Genomic DNA, 20650 nt, shown 5'->3' with positions numbered 1-20650 from the left:
GCCCTATTTTATAGATGTATACAAGTACGTTTCCCCAAATAGGTCTTTTAAAGGGAATCTGTTAGTAGGATCTGCCCTCCTACATGGGAAAGATGAGTAAAGTGATATCTTGATATCAGGCGTCCGATGTCTTATTCCAGAGAAATCCACACTATTCTTATATGTAAATGAGCTGTGAAGATCTATGGGCCGGACATGAACTCGGGAGCTGGAGGCAGATTCTTGGAGATCAATGTCCGGAGCGTTGATATTTCTAGAAGAAGACATCAGATCGCAGATCTCACGGTATCCACTTATTCAGCTTTGTATGACCTGCATGCCTATGTAGAAGGCTAATGACACATTCCCTTTAAATGTATTTTCCTCCATCATATAGAATAGCAGATCACCTGTAAAGTGGATCACTGTGATCTGAGAGTGCAGTCCGGCCACATGCGTATCGACGATCTATAGAATGTAGGGGGCATAGCACTGGGCAAAGAGGATCTCTAAATATGGGTTTCTTCTCCGTAAACTGCCTCTGCAGAACCCCTGCTTCAGTTTAGGGACAGGCCATTATTGGGAGTGCTGTAGTGAAGTTGGTTGTCAATCATTTTCTGTAGTTTGGTATTTCCTAGTTGGTTAGTTACATGGCGACACCTCCTCCATCCGCCTTTTCGGCGTGATCTCCCGGCCTGATCCTGTTTATCTAGATCTGTCACACTGTTTCTATAGAACTACTGTTGTGCTCGTCTTTTAGTTTATTGCTGATTATTGAGCTTTTTTTTTTGTTGTTGAATTTTCTTTTTTTTTTTTCTGCCGTTGTATTGTGTGTTGTTCCATCACACAAATGCCAGCTATTGATATTTGTTCGCAGGGGGGTTTATTGTCCTACTGTATCTGTTTTTGTCATTTACAAGAGAAACGATTGTTCACTTTTTGCAAATTATTTTACTTTCAAACTGGTTTGTTTGTTTTTTTTATTCATAGGTTTTTTTTATTTGTAAACCTGTTGTATTATTGCGACTTGGTGGCATTAACCTATTTCAGATGAAAATGAATGATCTGTTATAACAATCTTGTCTAGTGGAGCCGTGAACCAGCGATGCCCATTTTATCTATAGTTTCTAGAAACGTGTACATAAGTAAAAAAATAAATATTTTTTATAAGTTATTTTTTTTTATCATGTAGTAATGTATTTTTTTTTTTTTATGGTAGTTTAAAAAAAAAGGTAGCCAGCAACACTTTAATTAACTTGATGCATTTGCTTAATGTTTTAACCCCTTGGTCAGCAGGCTTTTTAATGGGCACGTCCTTTTAACCTGAATTTGTCACCTTTTGAGATGTTTTTTGTGCCAATCATGTAGCAATTTCCAAGCTATGTCAGCTCTATTAAATGCAGAGTCCCAGGCCAGGAATCATTTCACCTACTACATTGACTCGTCACCCAGTTGTGCCCAGGAAATCGGAGTTAATACCGCACTTTGTCAGCGCCATCCGTCTTTTCTGCTTGGCTACAGAGCATTGTTCCCATTGGCGTCTGGTAGTGAAGCTCATCAAGATACTAATTGCCCAGGAGTTAACCTCTGACGTATCTGAAGGAATAGTCTCAATTAGGCTAATCAGAAGTAATTTGCCTATCCTTTTGACTGTGCTATTTAAGGAGTATAGTGACAGCTACTGCTGGGACTGCTTTTAGGGAGCCAGGGAAAAACACCTTTTGGCTCCCGTAAGCCTCTTACATAAAGCTGTGTAAGCAGTAATGTGATTGAATTTGTTCAGTGTGATTGCCGTTTTGTAGTGCAGAACTAGCCACGGCTTTGTCGTTTTTTTTTTTTTCTTTTCCCTTGATGTTCTTGAATCCTTAACATTTTCCTTCTTCATATTTAAATGCGTTGTCTAGTTTAGAAAATGTTTTTTTTCAAATGCTCGATTAGTGAATTCCTACTTTGATAACGGTGCGGATTTTGTGATCCCCCATTAATTATTAGCCAAAGGGAAGAGTGGCTACAAAAAGCATTTCTGGTTCAGGGGGAAATGGCACATTAGTGCTTTACATGAAAAAATCAACGGATTTAAATTGGCAGTGTGCATTTCTTTATATTCCCTGTGCTGGCACTGTATTGTGTGCTTGCTGCCCGATTCCAAAACAGAATATTAATACGAGACCCTTTAAAGAAAGCCAGAATGATGCCAATTTTACACGATCTTATGAGCTCATTTTTGAACCTCCTGACTGTAGATGTATTGAAAACTTGCTGCCAGATTTCCAACGCTGTATTAAAAAAAACTTGCTGCCAGATCCCAAGCAGATTTTTAATCTGAAACCCTTTAATGAAATACAGATGGACCAAGTTTACACGAATATAATATGAGCACATTTCTGAACCTCTGACTGTAGATCTATTGAAAATCTGATGCCGGATTCCCAAATCTACCTAAAAAAAACTTGCTGCCAGATTCTCAAACAGTCTGTTAATATGAAACCCTTTAAAAATGTGAAACTTAGCGATGTGATGCCAAATTTCCACTAACATAATATGGGGCACATTGATTTACTCGTATAATACTGGGTGCACATAACGTCTTTTTCAGATGGATTCCAATGCGGAAACAGACTGAATAACCTATCATAAAACACCCAAAAGAATAAACATATGCATTTGATTGTCCGCATGTTCAGACTTTTGAGCTTATTTTTAAAATGTCAGGTTTCAACCAACTGTAATTAGTTAAAAGTGACTTGTCCATTCTCCTGGGTTTTTTTTCTCACTGAAGATGTTGTTTGGGAAATTTGTTTGGGAAAGCACCCGGAGGTTTTTTGCAGTGTTTTTTTTTTTTTATTCTTTGCTTAAAAAAAAAAAGCATTTTTTTATTATTCAGTAGAGTAAAAAATCGACCACATAACGTCCGTGAAAAAGATGTCACAAAAACCACAAGGAAACCCTCTGAAAAACTGCTTGTGGCTAACGCGATCTGAAATGATAAATTATACAAAAAATGCCAGTGTTTCCTGAAGAGTCTCCTGCTTGAAAAACATTAGCGGGCTCGCCTGAGTTTAAAAGCTACTTTGTCACTGCAGGTCTAATCACCCAAACCAATAAATTCTATGTTCTAAGGATGATTCTGCCGGGGCGGTCCAGCCAGGGTTGTCCACAATCATACTCTTGTGAGGGGTTGTCTTCAGTCAATTCAAGAACGTTACCTTATCCCCATTAATGTGCCTTGCTGCCAAGGTACTGGTAATTATGGAAGTTGGTGAAGCTTTAGGCCTAGTCTGTCTCCATGGGTAAGCTGCACACGTCGGTGCGTGCATGGTAGGATGGGGTTTCTTGAAATCCCATCCACTATGCTGTAGCATCTAGACGCTGCAGACGTACGTCGCTTCCAACCTGCAGCGTCTACTGACCCTTACATGTTCTCAGGTATTGACGTTTCCTTGTCATTTCTTCTAGGTGACAAACCAAACTCGCTGCCTCGGTGCTGACTTTGCATAGGACGCACTCTGTCCAAATAAATATATAAACGCTGACCAGACCATTTTTTAGACTAGGAACCGATTGTGCAGCCTCCATGACATCAGGTTCTCATAACTTTTTTAATAAAAAACTGAAGCTCCTAGGTTGGCTGATTCAGCGTGCCCTACCTAATGGCTGCTTGGCTAGGTGAGAAAATACCACCGGTCCGTGGCTATTAACTGTTTAATATTGTGACTTTCTCCATTTTATTTGTTAAACCTAAAAGGGTATGTGCTGCGGACTTCTCGAAACGGAAAGTCCTCTGCCAAATCCCCAGCAGATTGTATAGTGGAAATGGTAGAAATCCATTGTATCCACAGCATAATTGTACGTTGTCGTCATTGCATATTTTCTGTTGGGGTTATATTTTTTTCCATCGATTTTTCAGGTTGAATGTCAGTTTTCCTGTTACGAGGACCCACCCTACAGCTTTACTCTGGGGTCTACAGTCTAGCTTAGGAATAATGACCTTTTAATTTCATTTGACAGGAGATTTGCAATGTGGAGGAGCAGAACCGTTCAGTCATCCAAAATAAAACTGCTTTTGTCTTTTTTTCTTCCCCACAGCTGACATTATCTCGACAGTTGAATTCAACAGCACAGGAGAATTGCTGGCGACAGGAGACAAGGGGGGCCGTGTTGTAATATTTCAGCGGGAGCAGGAGGTAAGGGCTGCAGACCACAGAATTAATTTTATTTTATTCCCTCATTACAGGCTTCATGCCTCGTCCTAATTTTTATGTCTCACTCCTTGCCCAGGTTATCAATAACCAAACCACACATGACATATGAGCCCGGGCCACTGCCGGCTTCCTGCAGCGTGGGTGGCTCGCTTCAAATGGCTTTTCTTATTCACTCTGGCTGTTCGCTGCAGAGTGCCGAAGATTTAAAGTGACACTGACTGTCTTTTTTTTTTTTTGAAAATCCATTTTCACTGTTATAAATTTATAACACCTCTGCAGAAATGGACTCTTCAAGATCCAATTTTGCTTTCATATGATAAATTCCCAAAGGCTGTAGTCTTGGCTGTCATTCTATTTTAGAAAGGACATTTGTGTAGGTGAACTTTTAGGCTATGTTCACGGTCACGATAATGTAAAAATACCATGGTCTGAGGGATTTTTTCACACTCGACCATGGTCCTAGACACACACTGCAGGGTTGACCCCCACTTCTCTCTCCCCCCTCTGCGCTCGCACATACCACAAACAAAGCCCTATGGCCCTTACACTGGGCAACTTGATACTAATGTGTGAGCAGGGTGTGTGTCTTAATCTTGTAAAGCCACTAACCCTCCCTCTCCCCTGCTATACCATGTAATGGGAGACCAAGGTGCAGCAGCCCCTCCCACTAAAAGGAATGCCTTTGTCTCCAGACTCAAAAAATGTAAATAACTGGAAAACCAGTGCATATCATTACTCCGCCCACTTAGTGATGTCACAAACAGAGGGCTTATATTAACCCCTGCTGAGTAGTGATTTAGTCTTGGTCCAGGAAGCGAGCTAACCCCAGCTCAGCAAAGCTGTGCTAAATGCACCTGGGTGTATCTCCTGAGCACACGACCGCTATGCTGATATAATATCAAAATTGTCATCTAGGACCAGGGAAGAAAATCAAGTGTAGAACACATATTCCCATAAAATTCAAAACTTTAATAAATCATATTATTAAAAAATACCCTCCCAGTGCAATTATTTGTAAATACAACATAAGTCTGTAATAATAACCTGACATATAATAATAAATAATAATAATTTTATTTATATAGCGCCAACTTATTCCGCAGCGCTTTACAAATTATAGAGGGGACTTGTACAGACAATAAACATTACATCATAACAGAAATACAGTTCAAAACAGATACCAGGAGGAGTGAGGGCCCTGCTCGCAAGCTTACAAACTATGGGGAAAAGGGGAGACACGAGAGGTGGATGGTAACAATTGCTTTAGTTATTCGGACCAGCTATAGTGTAAGGCTCAGGTGTTCATGTAAAGCTGCATGAACCAGTTACCTGCCTAAGTATGTAGCAGTACAGACACAGAGGGCTAATACTGCATAAAGTGTATGAGAACATGATGCGAGGAACCTTTTTTTTTTTTTTTTTTTTTTATAAATAGGCCACACAGGGATCGTTAGGTTAATGCATTGAGGCGGTAGGCCAGTCTGAACAAATGAGTTTTTAGGGCACGCTTAAAACTGTGGGGATTGGGGATTAATCGTATTAACCTAGGTAGTGCATTCCAAAGAATCGGCGCAGCACGTGTAAAGTCTTGGAGACGGGAGTGGGAGGTTCTGATTATTGAGGATGCTAACCTGAGGTCATTAGCGGAGCGGAGGGCACGGGTAGGGTGGTAGACTGATACCAGGGAGGAGATGTAGGGTGGTGCTGAGCCATGGAGTGCTTTGTGGATGAGGGTAGTAGTTTTGTACTGGATTCTGGAGTGGATGGGTAGCCAGTGTAATGACTGGCACAGGGTAGAGGCATTGGTGTAACGGTTGGTGAGGAATATGATCCTGGCTGCAGCATTCAGGACAGATTGGAGCGGGGAGAGTTTTGCAAGAGGGAGACCGATTAGTAGAGAGTTACAATAGTCCAGACGAGAATGAATAAGTGAAACAGTCAGAGTTTTTGCAGAGTCGAAATTAAGAAAAGGGCGAATTCTAGAAATGTTTTTGAGATGCAGGTAAGAAGAGCGAGCCAGTGATCGGATGTAGGGGGTGAATGAAAGGTCAGAATCAAGGATGACCCCAAGGCAGCGGGCATGTTGCTTTGGAGTAATGGTGGAACCGCACACGGAGATGGCAATGTCAGGCAAAGGTAGGTTAGTAGAGGGAGAGAACACGAGGAGTTCAGTTTTTGACAGGTTTAGTTTCAGATAGAGGGAGGACATGATGTTAGAGACAGCGGTAAGACAATCACTGGTGTTTTCTAAAAAGGTCGGTGTGATATCGGGAGCAGAAGTGTATAATTGGGTGTCGTCAGCATAGAGATGGTACTGGAAACCAAATCTACTGATTGTTTGTCCAATAGGGGCAGTATACAACGAGAAGAGTAGGGGGCCTAGGACTGATCCTTGAGGAACCCCAACAGTAAGGGGAAGGTGAGAGGAGGAGGAACCAGCAAAACATACAGTGAAGGATCGGTCAGAGAGATAGGAGGAGAACCAGGAGGACATATATATATATATATATATATATATATATATATATATATATATATATATATATATATATATATATATATATAATATAATTTTTTTTTTTTTTTCAATGGAAACGTTACAGGTCCAATAACTAAATCCTTCCCGTTGTGTAAGGCTACGTTCACATTAGCGTTGCGTCGGGCGCAGCTGCGGCGATGCATGCGTCATGCGCCCCTATATTTAACATGGGGGCGCATGGACATGCGTTGTCTTGCGTTTTGTGACGCATGCGTCATTTTTGGCGCAAGCATCAGGGCGCAGAGGACACAGCAAGTTGCATTTATTTTTTTTGCGTCCAAAAGCAAGCCAAAAATGGACGCATGCGTCACAAAACCATGCGTTTTGCAAGCGTTGTGCGTTGCGTCGCCGACGCAACACACAACAACGCAAATGTGAACGTAGCCTAAACGCGTAATACTCTTATAACAAGTTACACTAGATCCAGGTAATGCGAGTAGTGAAGTCACAGTTCCTGCAAAGAGCTCAATGCCCCATTCCTGGCTTTGAACTCCATCAGGATGCTTTGCAAGAGGAGACAAATCACAATTTCGGGCTGCGCTTCCGAAATAAAGATCCTTGATTCAGCTCGGGGCAAACAACTCATTGGTGCAACCTGTGGAGCCGCAAGGGGGTCACTTCCACCTCCAAAGCATTCTGATGAGCTATTGGACTGCAAAGGGTCAATATACTGTTTTTCTGTCCGTGTCCATCAGTGGATTGAGCGATGAAGATGAGCAGATTTTACTGCATGACTCGTTTCGACACCGAGTTGACTTCTTTTTCAAGTGTGAAACTGGATCAATGATCTTTATTTCAGTAGTTGAGCCTAAAACCCTAATATTACCAGTTGGCATCAATGTAATGTAAAACCAGTTTTATTGCGCCGTTGATACAAAAATTTATGCAACTTGCACATTTATTGTCTTTTGTTTAGAATAGAAAACGTTGCAGGCTCTTTTTCAATACTTCATATTCACAACAAGTTCAGTTAGTTTTTAATTCCCAGTTTACAGCTGGTGAAATACTAATGTATAGTTACAGAAATATATACCATAAACCTGTAATTTAAGTTTTATTTCTATTTTTAGGTCTATTTTAATTTGTGAGTCTAAATGGCTCTTTTTGTGACTGATTAATTACCGTTGCACAAAAACAACCCCAAAAATACGTGTCTGATAGTGTAATTTCCCCTGTAATTTTGTGGTTGCTTATTAGCTGCCTTAATTAGAGTAACCAAGCAACATTACAAATAAGCTGATTTGAAAATGGCATAGTAAATATACGGTTTCCTCCATTATAATGGAGTTTTTACTGAAAAGTTATTTTTATATATATATATACCGTATTTTTCGGACTATAAGACGCACCGGACTATAAGGCGCACCCAGGTTTTAGAGGTGGAAAATAGGGGAAAAAAATATTTGAAGCTAAAAAATGTGGTAAAATATTTAATAACATAAATGACATACTATTATATGTGGTGTTATTATATATAATAGTATGTTATTATGTTGGAAGCTGCGGGACCAGTGTGGTGTCTGTAAAGCACTATATGAAGATGCTGGAGGGTGAGTATAAGAATGGGGGCACAGGGCTTATATTTAAAGCACCACTCCAGCACTGCAAAATAAACACTGGAGTGCTGCTTTAAAATCCCATGGGAGAACTATAACTCCCAGCATGTCCTGCAGATCCTATAACATGCTGGGAGTTATAGTTCACCAAAGGAGTGGCAGAGTGCTTTATTGTGTTTTGTAAAGACTAACCTCTTAAATGTGGCAGCCAGCCACACTGTGGTGAGGTTAAAGCTGGAGCGTCCCATGACTGCACACAGAGCAGTCCCACTTTCCTTTCCACAGCACAGGTTATGAGGAAGCTGCAGATTCTAGTGGAGACTGGAGAGCCTGAAGGACCTGTGATGTCAAGAAGAGGAAGGGCTCTGAGCTGCCATGTGATGCTCCAGCCCGCCCACTCCTGACATCATCACAGGTCCTCCTGCACAGAACTCAGCGTCCAGCCCAGGCATGGCAGGCAGGTATGCAGCCATCTCCTCTCTCCCTTGGCCCCTGCTGCTGCCTCCTCTCCCCCAGTCACACAGATCTGCCCAGCTGCTGCAGGAATCAGCGCTGGAGAAGCCATGTGTGTCCCTGCTTAAGCATTTGCTGCTCCCGGCTCACCGCTCAGCTGATAGGTGGGCGGGAGCCGCTAATGAATATTCACTGCACTTAATCATCGGGAGCACATGGTTTCTCCAGCGCTGATTCTGGGCAGCGGGGACATCCTGAAGTGGGATCCCACTCACTGCTGCCCCCCTCCCCACATGCTACATCCGTACCATAAGACGCACCCACACTTTCCTCCCAAATTTGGAGGAAAAAAAGTGCGTCTTATGGTCGGAAAAATACGGTGTGTATATATATATATATATATATATATATATATATATATATATATATATATATATATATATATATATATATATATATATATATTCGTTTTTTTACACGCTCATTCATGCAGTGGTTTTCATTCTTATTGGAATATGCACAATGTAGATTTAGACTGAATGCACCAAAAAAGCAAAGTTATACATATGGAAACAAGAAGTAATAAACCTGTCTGAAAGAAACCAGAATGTGGTATACCTTAGATACCTCAATGTACCCCCCTTTTACTGTGATGACAGTTACACATACCCTCAGCATTCTCTCAAGCAGCTTCAGCAAGTAGTCACCTGGAGTGGCATCCAAAGAACAGGTATGTCCCCTGAAGAATCCCCGGACTTAAAGATTATGCGACCATTAGTTGGGTTTGCAGAGGCGGTTTTGGTACACCATTCCATACAACGCTGTGCCCTAGTCCATAACTGTTTTAAGTCCGATTATGACAAAAACCAATTACTAAGTAAAGAAAATCAACATTCCCTACTAACCATAGACATGAAGGTTAGCCAGTCTGGAAAACTACTAGAACCTTGAAAGTAGCCTTAAGTACAGTCATGAAAACTGTGATTAAACTTGCTTTCGTGATGACTGCCCCAGGAAAGAGCGACCAAGAAATTATCTCTACCGTAAAGGAACCTATTATCAGGGTCAGAAAATGCTAATTGGCAGAACCTTAGAAAGCAGCCCTCAAAAATGATACCCAGACATAAAGTAGCAGACATCTCAACATCAAGTGTCCAGAGAAAACTGCAAGAAGCAGGATTTATTGTTAAATTGCTGCAAAGTAGCCTCTACCGTGGACCAGGACCCCATGAAGAGTCTTGGTTGGACAAGCAAAACAAGAACCGAACATTAGATCAGTGGAAATCTGCAATCCGATGAGCCAAATGTGAGATTTCTTTGAACCAATTGCCATTTTTTGCTGATACATTTGTGGTGCCCACCATAGAGCTTGGAGGGGGAGGCTATGTGACCAAGGAGAGGGATGAAGTACTGTCTTAGACAACATAGCCTGCACAATCGCCCAACCTCAACCCGTTTGGGACGAATTGGACCATAGGGTGAAGGCAAAAGCGCCAACAAGTAATCCGTACCTTTGGTGACACCTTTAAGACTGTTGAAAAATCTTTCCATGTGACTACCTGATGAAGATGCTTGAGAGCATGCCAAGGATGTGTAAAACATCAGAGTAAAAGGGGGGTACTTTGACAAATCTAAATATTATCTTTTAGTTTAACACATGTCTATTCACCTTGTTTCCATATATATTCCTTTGTGGTATAGCTGCCTTCAGCCTGAATTAAGCATTCTATAAGAACATTACATGAACATGTGTGTCAATATGCTTGACTGATCTACAGAGAAAAAAACCTTTTTTTCTAGAATTTACAGTTCCTCTTTAAAAAATAATTGTCAGTGTTACCTTGACAGTGTGGAGCCAGAAGACTGCAGCGTCCAATTGCTTCCTACTCTAGTGTGAAGAAGCACTTTTCCTTCATTTTAAATGTTTATTTCTTCTGGCAGAACAGGGGTTAATTGGCTATGTTGGGAATCCCTGTGTTCACAGCTGAGCTCAGTTAGCCCCTCTTTTCCCCTTTATAATCTGGGTTTTGTTACAAATCCTTTTCAGAGCTAGCATTTGCTGCATGACTGTCGGTGGGAGTGGAGTTCATATGAGAAGGAGAGTTGTAGGATTAATCTGTGACTGTTTGGTTTGTATGTGTGGGAATTCCTTATCCTTCTCTATTTTGGTTTATTCCCCTACCTACACACTCCAGTGGATTGCTCTTTTATATGTGAGTGAAAATTTTGTATGCCTGGAGTTTTCTGTTAACCCTTGCCGGTGTTGCCTTGTTTTTCGGGTTGCTGTACTATGGTGCACAGTAGCGCCCCTTCTTCCCTAGGTGGGGGAAGAGAACAGATGGAGGGCTAACTCGGGAGATAAGGCAAGGGCGGAGACCCCGACATCTTCGCCATCTCAAGCATTCCAGGGAGCAGGGCGAGCTAGTGCGCCCCCTAGTGATAGGGACAGGGAAGGAGCCCCTGGTCCCGAGTGACCCAACAGCTGTGTCATGACACTAATACATCAAGTAGAAAATACCTATCTAAATACCAACTCTGATTGCACATCTCATTTCATGGATAGGAATACCGGTCTATAAAATTGTTGGTACCCCTCGTTTGACAGAAAAACCCACAATGGTCACAGAAATAACTTAAATCTGACTAAAGTAATAATAAATAAAAGATCTATGAAGATGAACAAATGAAAGTCAGATATTGTTTTTCAACCATGCTTCCTAAGATGTAAAAAAAAAAAAAAAACTCATGAAATAGGCCTGGACCGAAATGATGGTACCCCCTGAAAATAATGTGACAAAAGAGACATGTTAAATCAAGGTGTGTCCACTAACTAACATCACAGGTGTCTACAATCTTAAAATCAGTGAGTGCGCCTGTATATAGGGCTACAGATACTCACTGTGCTGTTTGGTGACGTGTATCACACTCAACATGGACCAGAGGAAGCGAAGGAAACAGTTGTCTCAGGAGATTAGAAAGAAAATTATAGACATACATGTTAAAGGTAAAAGTTATAAGACCATCTCCAAGCAGCTTGATGTTCCTGTGACTACAGTTGCACATATTATTCAGAAATTTTAAGATCCATGGGACTGTAGCCAATATCACTGGACGTGGCCGCAGGAAGAAAATTTGTTATAAATCAGACTCTGATAATACGTATGGTAACAAGAGTCCAGAAAAACTTCTAAACCGATTTAAAGATGAACTTCAAGCTCAAGGAACATCAGGTTGTACCATCTGTCATTGTATGAACCAAAGTAGACTTCATGGGAGACGACCAAGGAGGACACCATTGTTGAAAAAAATCATAATAAAGCCAGACTGGAATTTGCCAAACTACATGTTGACAAGCCACAAAGCTTTTGGGAGCATGTCCTACAAGAATGGAACTTTTTGGCAAGGCACCTCAGCTCTATGTTCACAGACGGAAAAGTGAAGCATATCAAGAAAAGAACACTGTCTATTGTGAAACATGGAGGAAGTTCTGTTATGTTCTGGGGCTGCTTTGCTGCATCTGGCACAGGTGTCTAGAATCTGTGCAAGGTACAATGAAATCTCAAGTCTCTCAAGGGATTCTAGAGAGAAATGTGCTGCCCAGTGTCAGAAAGCTTGGTCTCAGTCACAGGTCATGGGTCTTGCAACAGGATAATGACCAAAAACTCACAGCTAAAAACACCCAAGAATGGCTAAGAGGAAAACATTGGACTATTCTGAAATGGCCTTCTATGAGCCCTGACCTAAATCCTATTGAGCATCTTTGGAAAGAGCTGAAACATGCTGTGTGGAAAAGGCAACCATCAAACACGTGACAACTGGAGCTCTTGAGGAGTGGCCAAAATATCTGTCAAGAGGTGCAGACGTCAGTTACAGGAATAGTTTGATTGCAGGGATTGCCTCAAAAATTTGTGCAACAAAATATTAAGTTAAGGGTACCATCATTTCTGTGCAGGCCTATTTCATGAGTTTTATTTATTTATTTATTTTTATTCTGTGAAAGCATGGTGGAAAAGCAATGTCTGGCTTTCATTTGTTTATTTTCATAGATCTCTCTCTTCAGGTATCTTTCCCTCCTCATTTAAACAAGCCATCATAACCCCTTCACTTAAAGGGAACCTGTCACCCCGTTTTTTCAGTAGGAGATAAAAATACCGTTAAATAGGGCCTGAGCTGTGCATTACAATAGGGTATTTTTTGTCCCCCGATTCCCTACCTATGCTGCCGAAATACCTTACAAAAGTGACCTTTTTCGCCTGTCAATCAGGCTGGTCAGGTCAGATGGGCGTGGTCACAGCGCTGTTTCTTCCCCCACATCTTGCTTATGTTCCCGTTGGTGGCGTAGTGCTTCTCGCATGCGCAAGTGCCGAATGCACTGCGCAGCTGTACAAAAAGAGCGCGCTCACCGCTATTTAGCGGTTTCTCGGTGGGCGCGGCCATCTTCCTGAGGCCGCGCGTGCGCAGATGGAGTCTCCTGCTTCCCGGGGCTTCAGGAAAATGGCCGCGGGGTGCCGCGCGTGCGCAGATGGACATCGCAGCGGCCATTTTCCTGAAGCCGAGATTCGAACTCGGCTTCAGGAAAATGGCCGCCGCGATGTCCATCTGCGCACGCGTGGCACCCCGCGGCCATTTTCCCGCCGCGCCCACCGAGAAACCGCTGAATAGCGGCGAGCGCGCTCTTTTTGTACAGCTGCGCAGTGCATTCGGCACTTGCGCATGCGAGAAGCACTACGCCACCAACGGGAACATAAGCAAGATGTGGGGGAAGAAACAGCGCTGTGACCACGCCCATCTGACCTGACCAGCCTGATTGACAGGCGAAAAAGGACACTTTTGTAAGGTATTTCTGCAGCATAGGTAGGGAATCGGGGTCAAAAAATACCCTATTGTAATGCACAGCTCAGGCCCTATTTAACGGTATTTTTATCTCCTACTGAAAAAACGGGGTGACAGGTTCCCTTTAAAAAGCCATCCCTGGACCAGAACTGCACGGCTAACTACAGACCTGTCTCTAACCTTTCCTTCATCTCAAAACTCCTGGAATGCTTGGTCCACTCCCGTCTAATCCGCTATCTCTCGGATAACTGTCTTCTCAACCCCTTACAATCTGGTTTCCGCTCTTTACACTCCACTGAAACTGCCCTCACTAAAGTCTCTAATGATCTAATAACAGCTAAATCCAAAGGTCATTGCTCCCTGCTGATTCTCCTGGATCTCTCCGCAGCATTTGACACTGGATCACCAGCTCCTCCTCACTATGCTCCGCTCTATAGGCCTCAAGGACACAGCCCTCTCCTGGTTCTCCTCCTACCTCTCTGACTGCTCCTTCACTGTATCTTTTTCTGGCTCCTCTTCCTCTCCTCGTCCCCTTACTATCTGGGTTCCGCAGGGCTCAGTCCTAGGCCCCCTCCTCTCTATACACTGCCCCTATTGGACAAACAATCAGCAGATTTGGGTTCCAGTATCATCTCTATGCTGACGACACCCAATTATACACTTCCTCCCCTGACATCACCCCTACCCTAATTCAAAATACCAAGGATTTTCTGTCTGCTGTCTCTAACATCATGTCCTCCCTCTATCTGAAACTAAATCTCTCCAAAACTGAACTACTTGTGTTTCTCCCTTCTACTAACCTCACTCTACCCAACATCGAAATAACCCTGGAGGGTTCAACCATAACTCCCAAGCAGCATGCCCGCTGTCTTGGTGTCATATTCAACACTGAACTTTCCTTTATTCCCTATATCCGATCACTCACTCGCTCCTGTCACCTGCATCTTAAAAACATCTCCAGAATCCGACCTTTTCTCACCTTTGAAACTACTAAGACTCTTACTGTCGCTCTTATTCATTCTCGTCTGGACTACTGCAACCCTCTTCTAATCGGTCTCCCTCTTACCAAACTTTCTCCTCTCCAATCCTTCTTGAATGCGGCAGCCAGGGTCATATTTCTGTCCAGCCGCTTCACTGATGCCTCCATCTTGTGCCAGTCATTACACTGGCTACCCATTCGCTACAGGGTCCAATATAAACTTATCTCTCTCACCCACAAAGCTCTCCACAGTTCTGCACCACCTTATATCTCCTCTCTCATCTCCGTCTATCGCGGATCATGCAGCTTTATATGAAAATCCCTTTTTATTATAATTGCCAGATCTGAAATAACAAGCACTTTTCACCTATTGTGTCTCCCCATTTCCTTGTAGATTGTAAGCTTGCGAGCAGGGACCTCACTCCTAATGTCACTGTTTAAATTGTCTTAACTTGTACTGAATTTGTCTGTACATGTCCCTGCTTATTTGTAAATTGTTGTGGAATATGTTGGCGCTATATAAATAAAAATTATTTTATTATCTTTTATTTATTACTTTGGTCAGATTCAAGTTATTTCTGTGACCATTGTTGGTTTTTCTGGTCATTAAACGAGGGGTACCAACAATTTTGACCACGTGTTTGTATGGTGGTTGGATGTCACAGGCATCCAGGGTGGATAAAAAATAAATGTTTTTTTTTTTTTTTTAAATTAAAAAAAAATCGGATTTTTTTATTTTATTTAAATCGGATTTTTTTTTATTTAAATCGGATTTTTTTTTATTTAAATCGGATTTTTTTTCAATAAACTGCTTTTTGAGGAAAATATTTTACCATCCAAAGGTTCTTCCATCATGAGATAAAGCTGAGTTGTTTAACCCAGTAGAATAAAGGCTGTATATGTGTAACATTCACAATGCCATGCTCTTCCAGAGGTTTCTGTAGGATTAGTGGGCAGTTTCTCTCCTATATTATCACAGACGCTCGCTTTACTTACGCAGTTCTCAAAACTGAATTTGACTCCGCAGAGGTCCCAGCCTCTTCTTCACGGCAAAAATGTTACAACATGAACAGAGTTGAGAAAAAGACCTTAATCCTATTGTTCTACAAACCTATGAATACAGAATCAACCCCTTCAGTGCCAAGTCCAAGAAGTTAGACAATATGTTTCTGATTGTTTGGAGTGGAATAGATCTGCACAACACAAGAAGAATGTGAATCTAAGTGTGAGGAGGAGGAAGGGCAAGCAGACAAGAAAATGAAAGTGAAACTTTGAGCACAATACTGCAGCATAGCCACAGACAAACAAGTCTGGATCTGTTTGTGTGTACGATCTGAGGTTATGAAGATGAGTGGCATGGATCATGAGAAGTGCGGTGATGAAGATGAGTCATCTTCATCACCGCACTTCTCATGATGTTGCCTCATTCGCGCCACCAGGCCTGGCATCTCTTTGTTGCATCGTTTGCATTTTGCACGCATGCCTGCCTTACCGATAGGCAAAGGAGCTTCATTAAAATATTCCCAAACTGGGTCTCTTTTACGGCCTGCTGCCATTATAAGGAAAGAATGTAATAAACCTCAGATCGTACACACAAACAGATCCAGACTTGTCTGTCTGTGGCTATGCTGCAGTATTGTGCTCAAAGTTTCACTTTCATTTTCTTGTTTGCTTGCCCTTCCTCCTCCTCACACTTAGATTCACATTCTTCTTGTGTTGTGCAGATCTATTCCACTCCAAACAATCAGAAACATATTGTCTAACTTCTTGGACTTGGCACTGAAGGGGTTGATTCTGTATTCATAGGTTTGTAGAACAATAGGATTAAGGTCTTTTTCTCAACTCTGTTCATGTTGTAACATTTTTGCCGTGAAGAAGACGCTGGGACCTCTGCGGAGTCAAATTCAGTTAGGTAGAAACTTTGATTTAAATCACTGATTTAAATCAAGCCTTACTGACTAGTGATTTAAATCGTGATTTAAATCGGTTAGATTTAAATCAAATCCACCCTGCAGGCATCCCTTCAACACCTTGATTAACTGCATAGCATATTGGTGAATTTTTATTGATCTGCAATGAAAACTTAAAGAAAAATGTCATTGCATATGTGTTTGACTGATGCCTGTGATGTATAGGGTGGCATTCAGGACCTATATACTTACATAAAGCATAAAGTTGTATACTTTTAACAGACTTGTATTTGTACTTGATTCTGAACAATTGAATTGCAAAGTCTGTTATTCCATATCCAGATTTTGGGGAAATTTTGAGGTCCTGATAAACATTTGGCTCTCAGCAAACATTAGTCTAATTTGAGTGGTCGCCCTAATATAAATGTATAATAAAAATGTTAGATTACCTCCACAATTATCATTTCATCCTGCCTGATTTCTAAAAAAGAAACCTGTTTTCTTCCATGACAGAGCAAGAACCAACCTCACAGAAGAGGCGAGTACAATGTTTACAGCACTTTCCAGAGCCACGAGCCAGAATTCGATTACTTGAAAAGTTTAGAGATAGAAGAGAAAATAAACAAGATAAGATGGCTTCCTCAGCAGAATGCCGCTTATTTTCTGCTATCTACGAACGGTAAGTGCGAGTACATGTCTACAAGCTACATCCCTGATTGACTTTGTCATTTTTGTGATTTAAATGAATCCTGTCCAGATTTCACACTCCTAAAATTTAAGTGGTCTTTCAAGACTTTGGTATATACGGCATCCGTTTCTCAGGTCATGTTCATTTGTATTACATGTACCTAGAATTTGTTGCTCAAGGCCTTCCCTAGGTCCATACTTCTCAGGATTGTAGTTGGTCTAAGTGTGGTTTAAAAACCTTTTTACTAAAATAACTCATCTGGAAAACTGAAGGACTTAACGTATCTATTAATGTACAGGTCCTTCTCAAAAAATTAGCATATAGTGTTACATTTCATTATTTACCATAATGTAATGATTACAATTAAACTTTCATATATTATAGATTCATTATCCACCAACTGAAATTTGTCACGTCTTTTATTGTTTTAATACTGATGATTTTGGCATACAACTCCTGATAACCCAAAAAACCTGTCTCAATAAATTAGCATATCAAGAAAAGTTCTCTAAACGACCTATTACCCTAATCTTCTGAATCAACTAATTAACTCTAAACACATGCAAAAGATACCTGAGGCTTTTATAAACTCCCTGCCTGGTTCATTACTCAAAACCCCCATCATGGGTAAGACTAGCGACCTGACAGATGTCAAGAAGGCCATCATTGACACCCTCAAGCAAGAGGGTAAGACCCAGAAAGAAATTTCTCAACAAATAGGCTGTTCCCAGAGTGGTGTATCAAGGCACCTCAATGGTAAGTCTGTTGGAAGGAAACAATGTGGCAGAAAACGCTGTACAACGAGAAGAGGAGACCGGACCCTGAGGAAGATTGTGGAGAAGGACCGATTCCAGACCTTGGGGAACCTGAGGAAGCAGTGGACTGAGTCTGGTGTGGAAACATCCAGAGCCACCGTGCACAGGCATGTGCAGGAAATGGGCTACAGGTGCCGAAATGGGCTACAGAGAAGCAGCACTGGACTGTTGCTAAGTGGTCCCAAGTACTTTTTTCTGATGAAAGCAAATTTTGCATGTCATTCGGAAATCAAGGTGCCAGAGTCTGGAGGAAGACTGGGGAGAAGGAAATGCCAAAATGCCTGAAGTCCAGTGTCAAGTACCCACAGTCAGTGATGGTGTGGGGTGCCATGTCAGCTGCTGGTGTTGGTCCACTGTGTTTCATCAACGGCAGGGTCAATGCAGCTAGCTATCAGGAGATTTTGGAGCACTTCATGCTTCCATCGGCTGAAATGCTTTATGGAGATGAAGATTTCATTTTTCAGCACGACCTGGCACCTGCTCACAGTGCCAAAACCACTGGTAAATGGTTTACTGACCATGGTATTACTGTGCTCAATTGACCTGCCAACTCTCCTGACCTGAACCCCATAGAGAATCTGTGGGATATTGCGAAGAGAAAGTTGAGAGACGCAAGACCCAACACTCTGGATGAGCTTAAGGCCGCTATTGAAGCATCCTGGGCCTCCATAACATCTCAGCAGTGTCACAGGCTGATTGCCTCCATGCCACGCCGCATTGAAGCAGTCATTTCTGCCAAAGGATTCCCGACCAAGTATTGAGTGCATAACTGAACATTATTATTTGATGGTTTTTTTTGTTTGTTATTAAAAAACACTTTTATTTGATTGGATGGGTGAAATATGCTAATTTATTGAGACAGGTTTTTTGGGTTATCAGGAGTTGTATGCCAAAATCATCAGTATTAAAACAATAAAAGACGTGACAAATTTCAGTTGGTGGATAATGAATCTATAATATATGAAAGTTTAATTGTAATCATTACATTATGGTAAATAATGAAATTTAACACTATATGCTAATTTTTTGAGAAGGACCTGTATAAGCTGACCCGAGTATAAGTCGAGGCAGCTAATTTTGCCTCGGAAAAACTGAAAACCTATTGTCTCAAGTATACGCCGGGTATCCATTGTCCCCTAATCCCTTTTCTGGTATGCATGGTTCCTCATCCCCATCCTTGTCTGCATGGCTCCTTATTCCCATCCTTGTTTGCATGGCTCCTTATTCCCATCCTTGTCTGCATGGCCCCTTATTCCCATCCTTGTCTGCATGGTTCCTTATTCCCCATTCTTGTATTCATAGCTCCTTATCCCCATCCTTGATGCATGGCCCCTTATTCCCATCCTTGTCTGCATGGCCCCTTATTCCCATCCTTGTTTGCATGGTTCCTTATTCCCATCCTTGTCTGCATGGCCCCTTATTCCCATCCTTGTTTGCATGGTTCCTTATTCCCCATTCTTGTATTCATGGCTCCTTATCCCCATCCTTGATGCATGGCTCCTTATTACCATCCTTGTATGCATGGCTCCTTATTCCCATCCTTGTATGCATGGCTCCTTATTCCCATCGTTGTCTGCATGGCTCCTTATTCCCATCGTTGTCTGCATGGCTCCTTATTCCCATTCTTGTCTGCATGGCTCCTTATTCTCATCATTGTCTGCATGGCTCCTTATTCCCATCTTTGTCTGCATGGCTCCTTATTCCCATCCTTGTCTGCATGGCTCCTTATTCCCATTGTTGTCTGCATGGCTCCTTATTCCCATTCTTGTCTGCATGGTTCCTCATCCCCATCCTTGTATTCATGGCTCCTTATCCCCATCCTTGTCTGCATGGCTCCTTATTCCCATTCTTGTCTGCATGGCCCCTTATTCCCATCCTTGTCTACATGGCTCCTTATTCCCATCCTTGTCTGCACGGCTCCTTATTCCCATCGTTGTATGTATGGCTCCTTATTCCCATCCTGGTCTGTGTGGCTCCTTATTCCCAATCTTGTTTACATGGCTACTTATTCACATTCTTGCTTGCATGGCCCCTTATTCTCCATTCTTGTATGCATGGCTCCTTATTCTCCATTCTTGTATGCATGGCTCCTTATCCCCATCATTTACTGCAGGGGTCCCCAACTCCAGTCCTCAAGGCCCACCAACAGGTCATGTTTTCAGGATTTCCTTTGCATTGCACAGGTGATGCAGTTATTACCTGGGCAAGACTAAGGAAATCCTGAAAACATGACATGTTGGTGGGCCTTGAGGACTGGAGTTGGGGACCCCTGATTTACTGCATGGTTCCTCATCCCCATTCTTGTATGTATGGCCCCCATGTGAAAAGCTTAAAAATAAATCCTACTTGCCACACCCTCGCAGCATCTCGTTCCGGTGCTAGCAGCTCCTGCGGCCGAGCATTCACATATCCCCACTCAGTAAGGTAATGAATATTCACCTCTCTCCATGCCTATAGGTGTGGAGAGAGGTGAATATTCATTACCTTAATGAGCGGGCACCTGTTAGCCCAGCAACTGCTTTGAAGCAGGTGACTGCTGCTGACACTGCGCGCGCTATAAGAGAAATGAATGTTCACTGCAAGTGAAGCACGGTAGCTAGCACTGTAGCTTTGCAGCACTGGGGTCCTGGGTTTAAATCCAACAATGTACAACATCTGCAAGGAGTTTGTATATTCTCCCCATATTTACATGGGTT

General features: G+C 42.1%; 1 protein-coding gene across 2 annotated transcripts in view; it reads left to right on the top strand.

The window, feature by feature from the left end:
• Window positions 1–20650, top strand: part of PPP2R2B (protein phosphatase 2 regulatory subunit Bbeta) — a 403054-nt gene that overhangs the window by 322704 nt on the left and 59700 nt on the right. For both annotated transcript variants that reach the window (XM_069764074.1, XM_069764075.1), the window contains exons 2-3: window positions 4066–4163; window positions 16965–17130. In XM_069764074.1, the coding sequence (XP_069620175.1) occupies window positions 4066–4163; window positions 16965–17130 (264 nt within the window). The remainder of the gene's footprint in view (window positions 1–4065; window positions 4164–16964; window positions 17131–20650) is intronic.

Source organism: Ranitomeya imitator, chromosome 4 (genome assembly GCF_032444005.1).
Source record: "Ranitomeya imitator isolate aRanImi1 chromosome 4, aRanImi1.pri, whole genome shotgun sequence".
Classification (NCBI taxonomy): Eukaryota; Metazoa; Chordata; class Amphibia; order Anura; family Dendrobatidae; genus Ranitomeya; species Ranitomeya imitator.
This window is presented reverse-complemented; position numbering and strand designations above follow the sequence as displayed.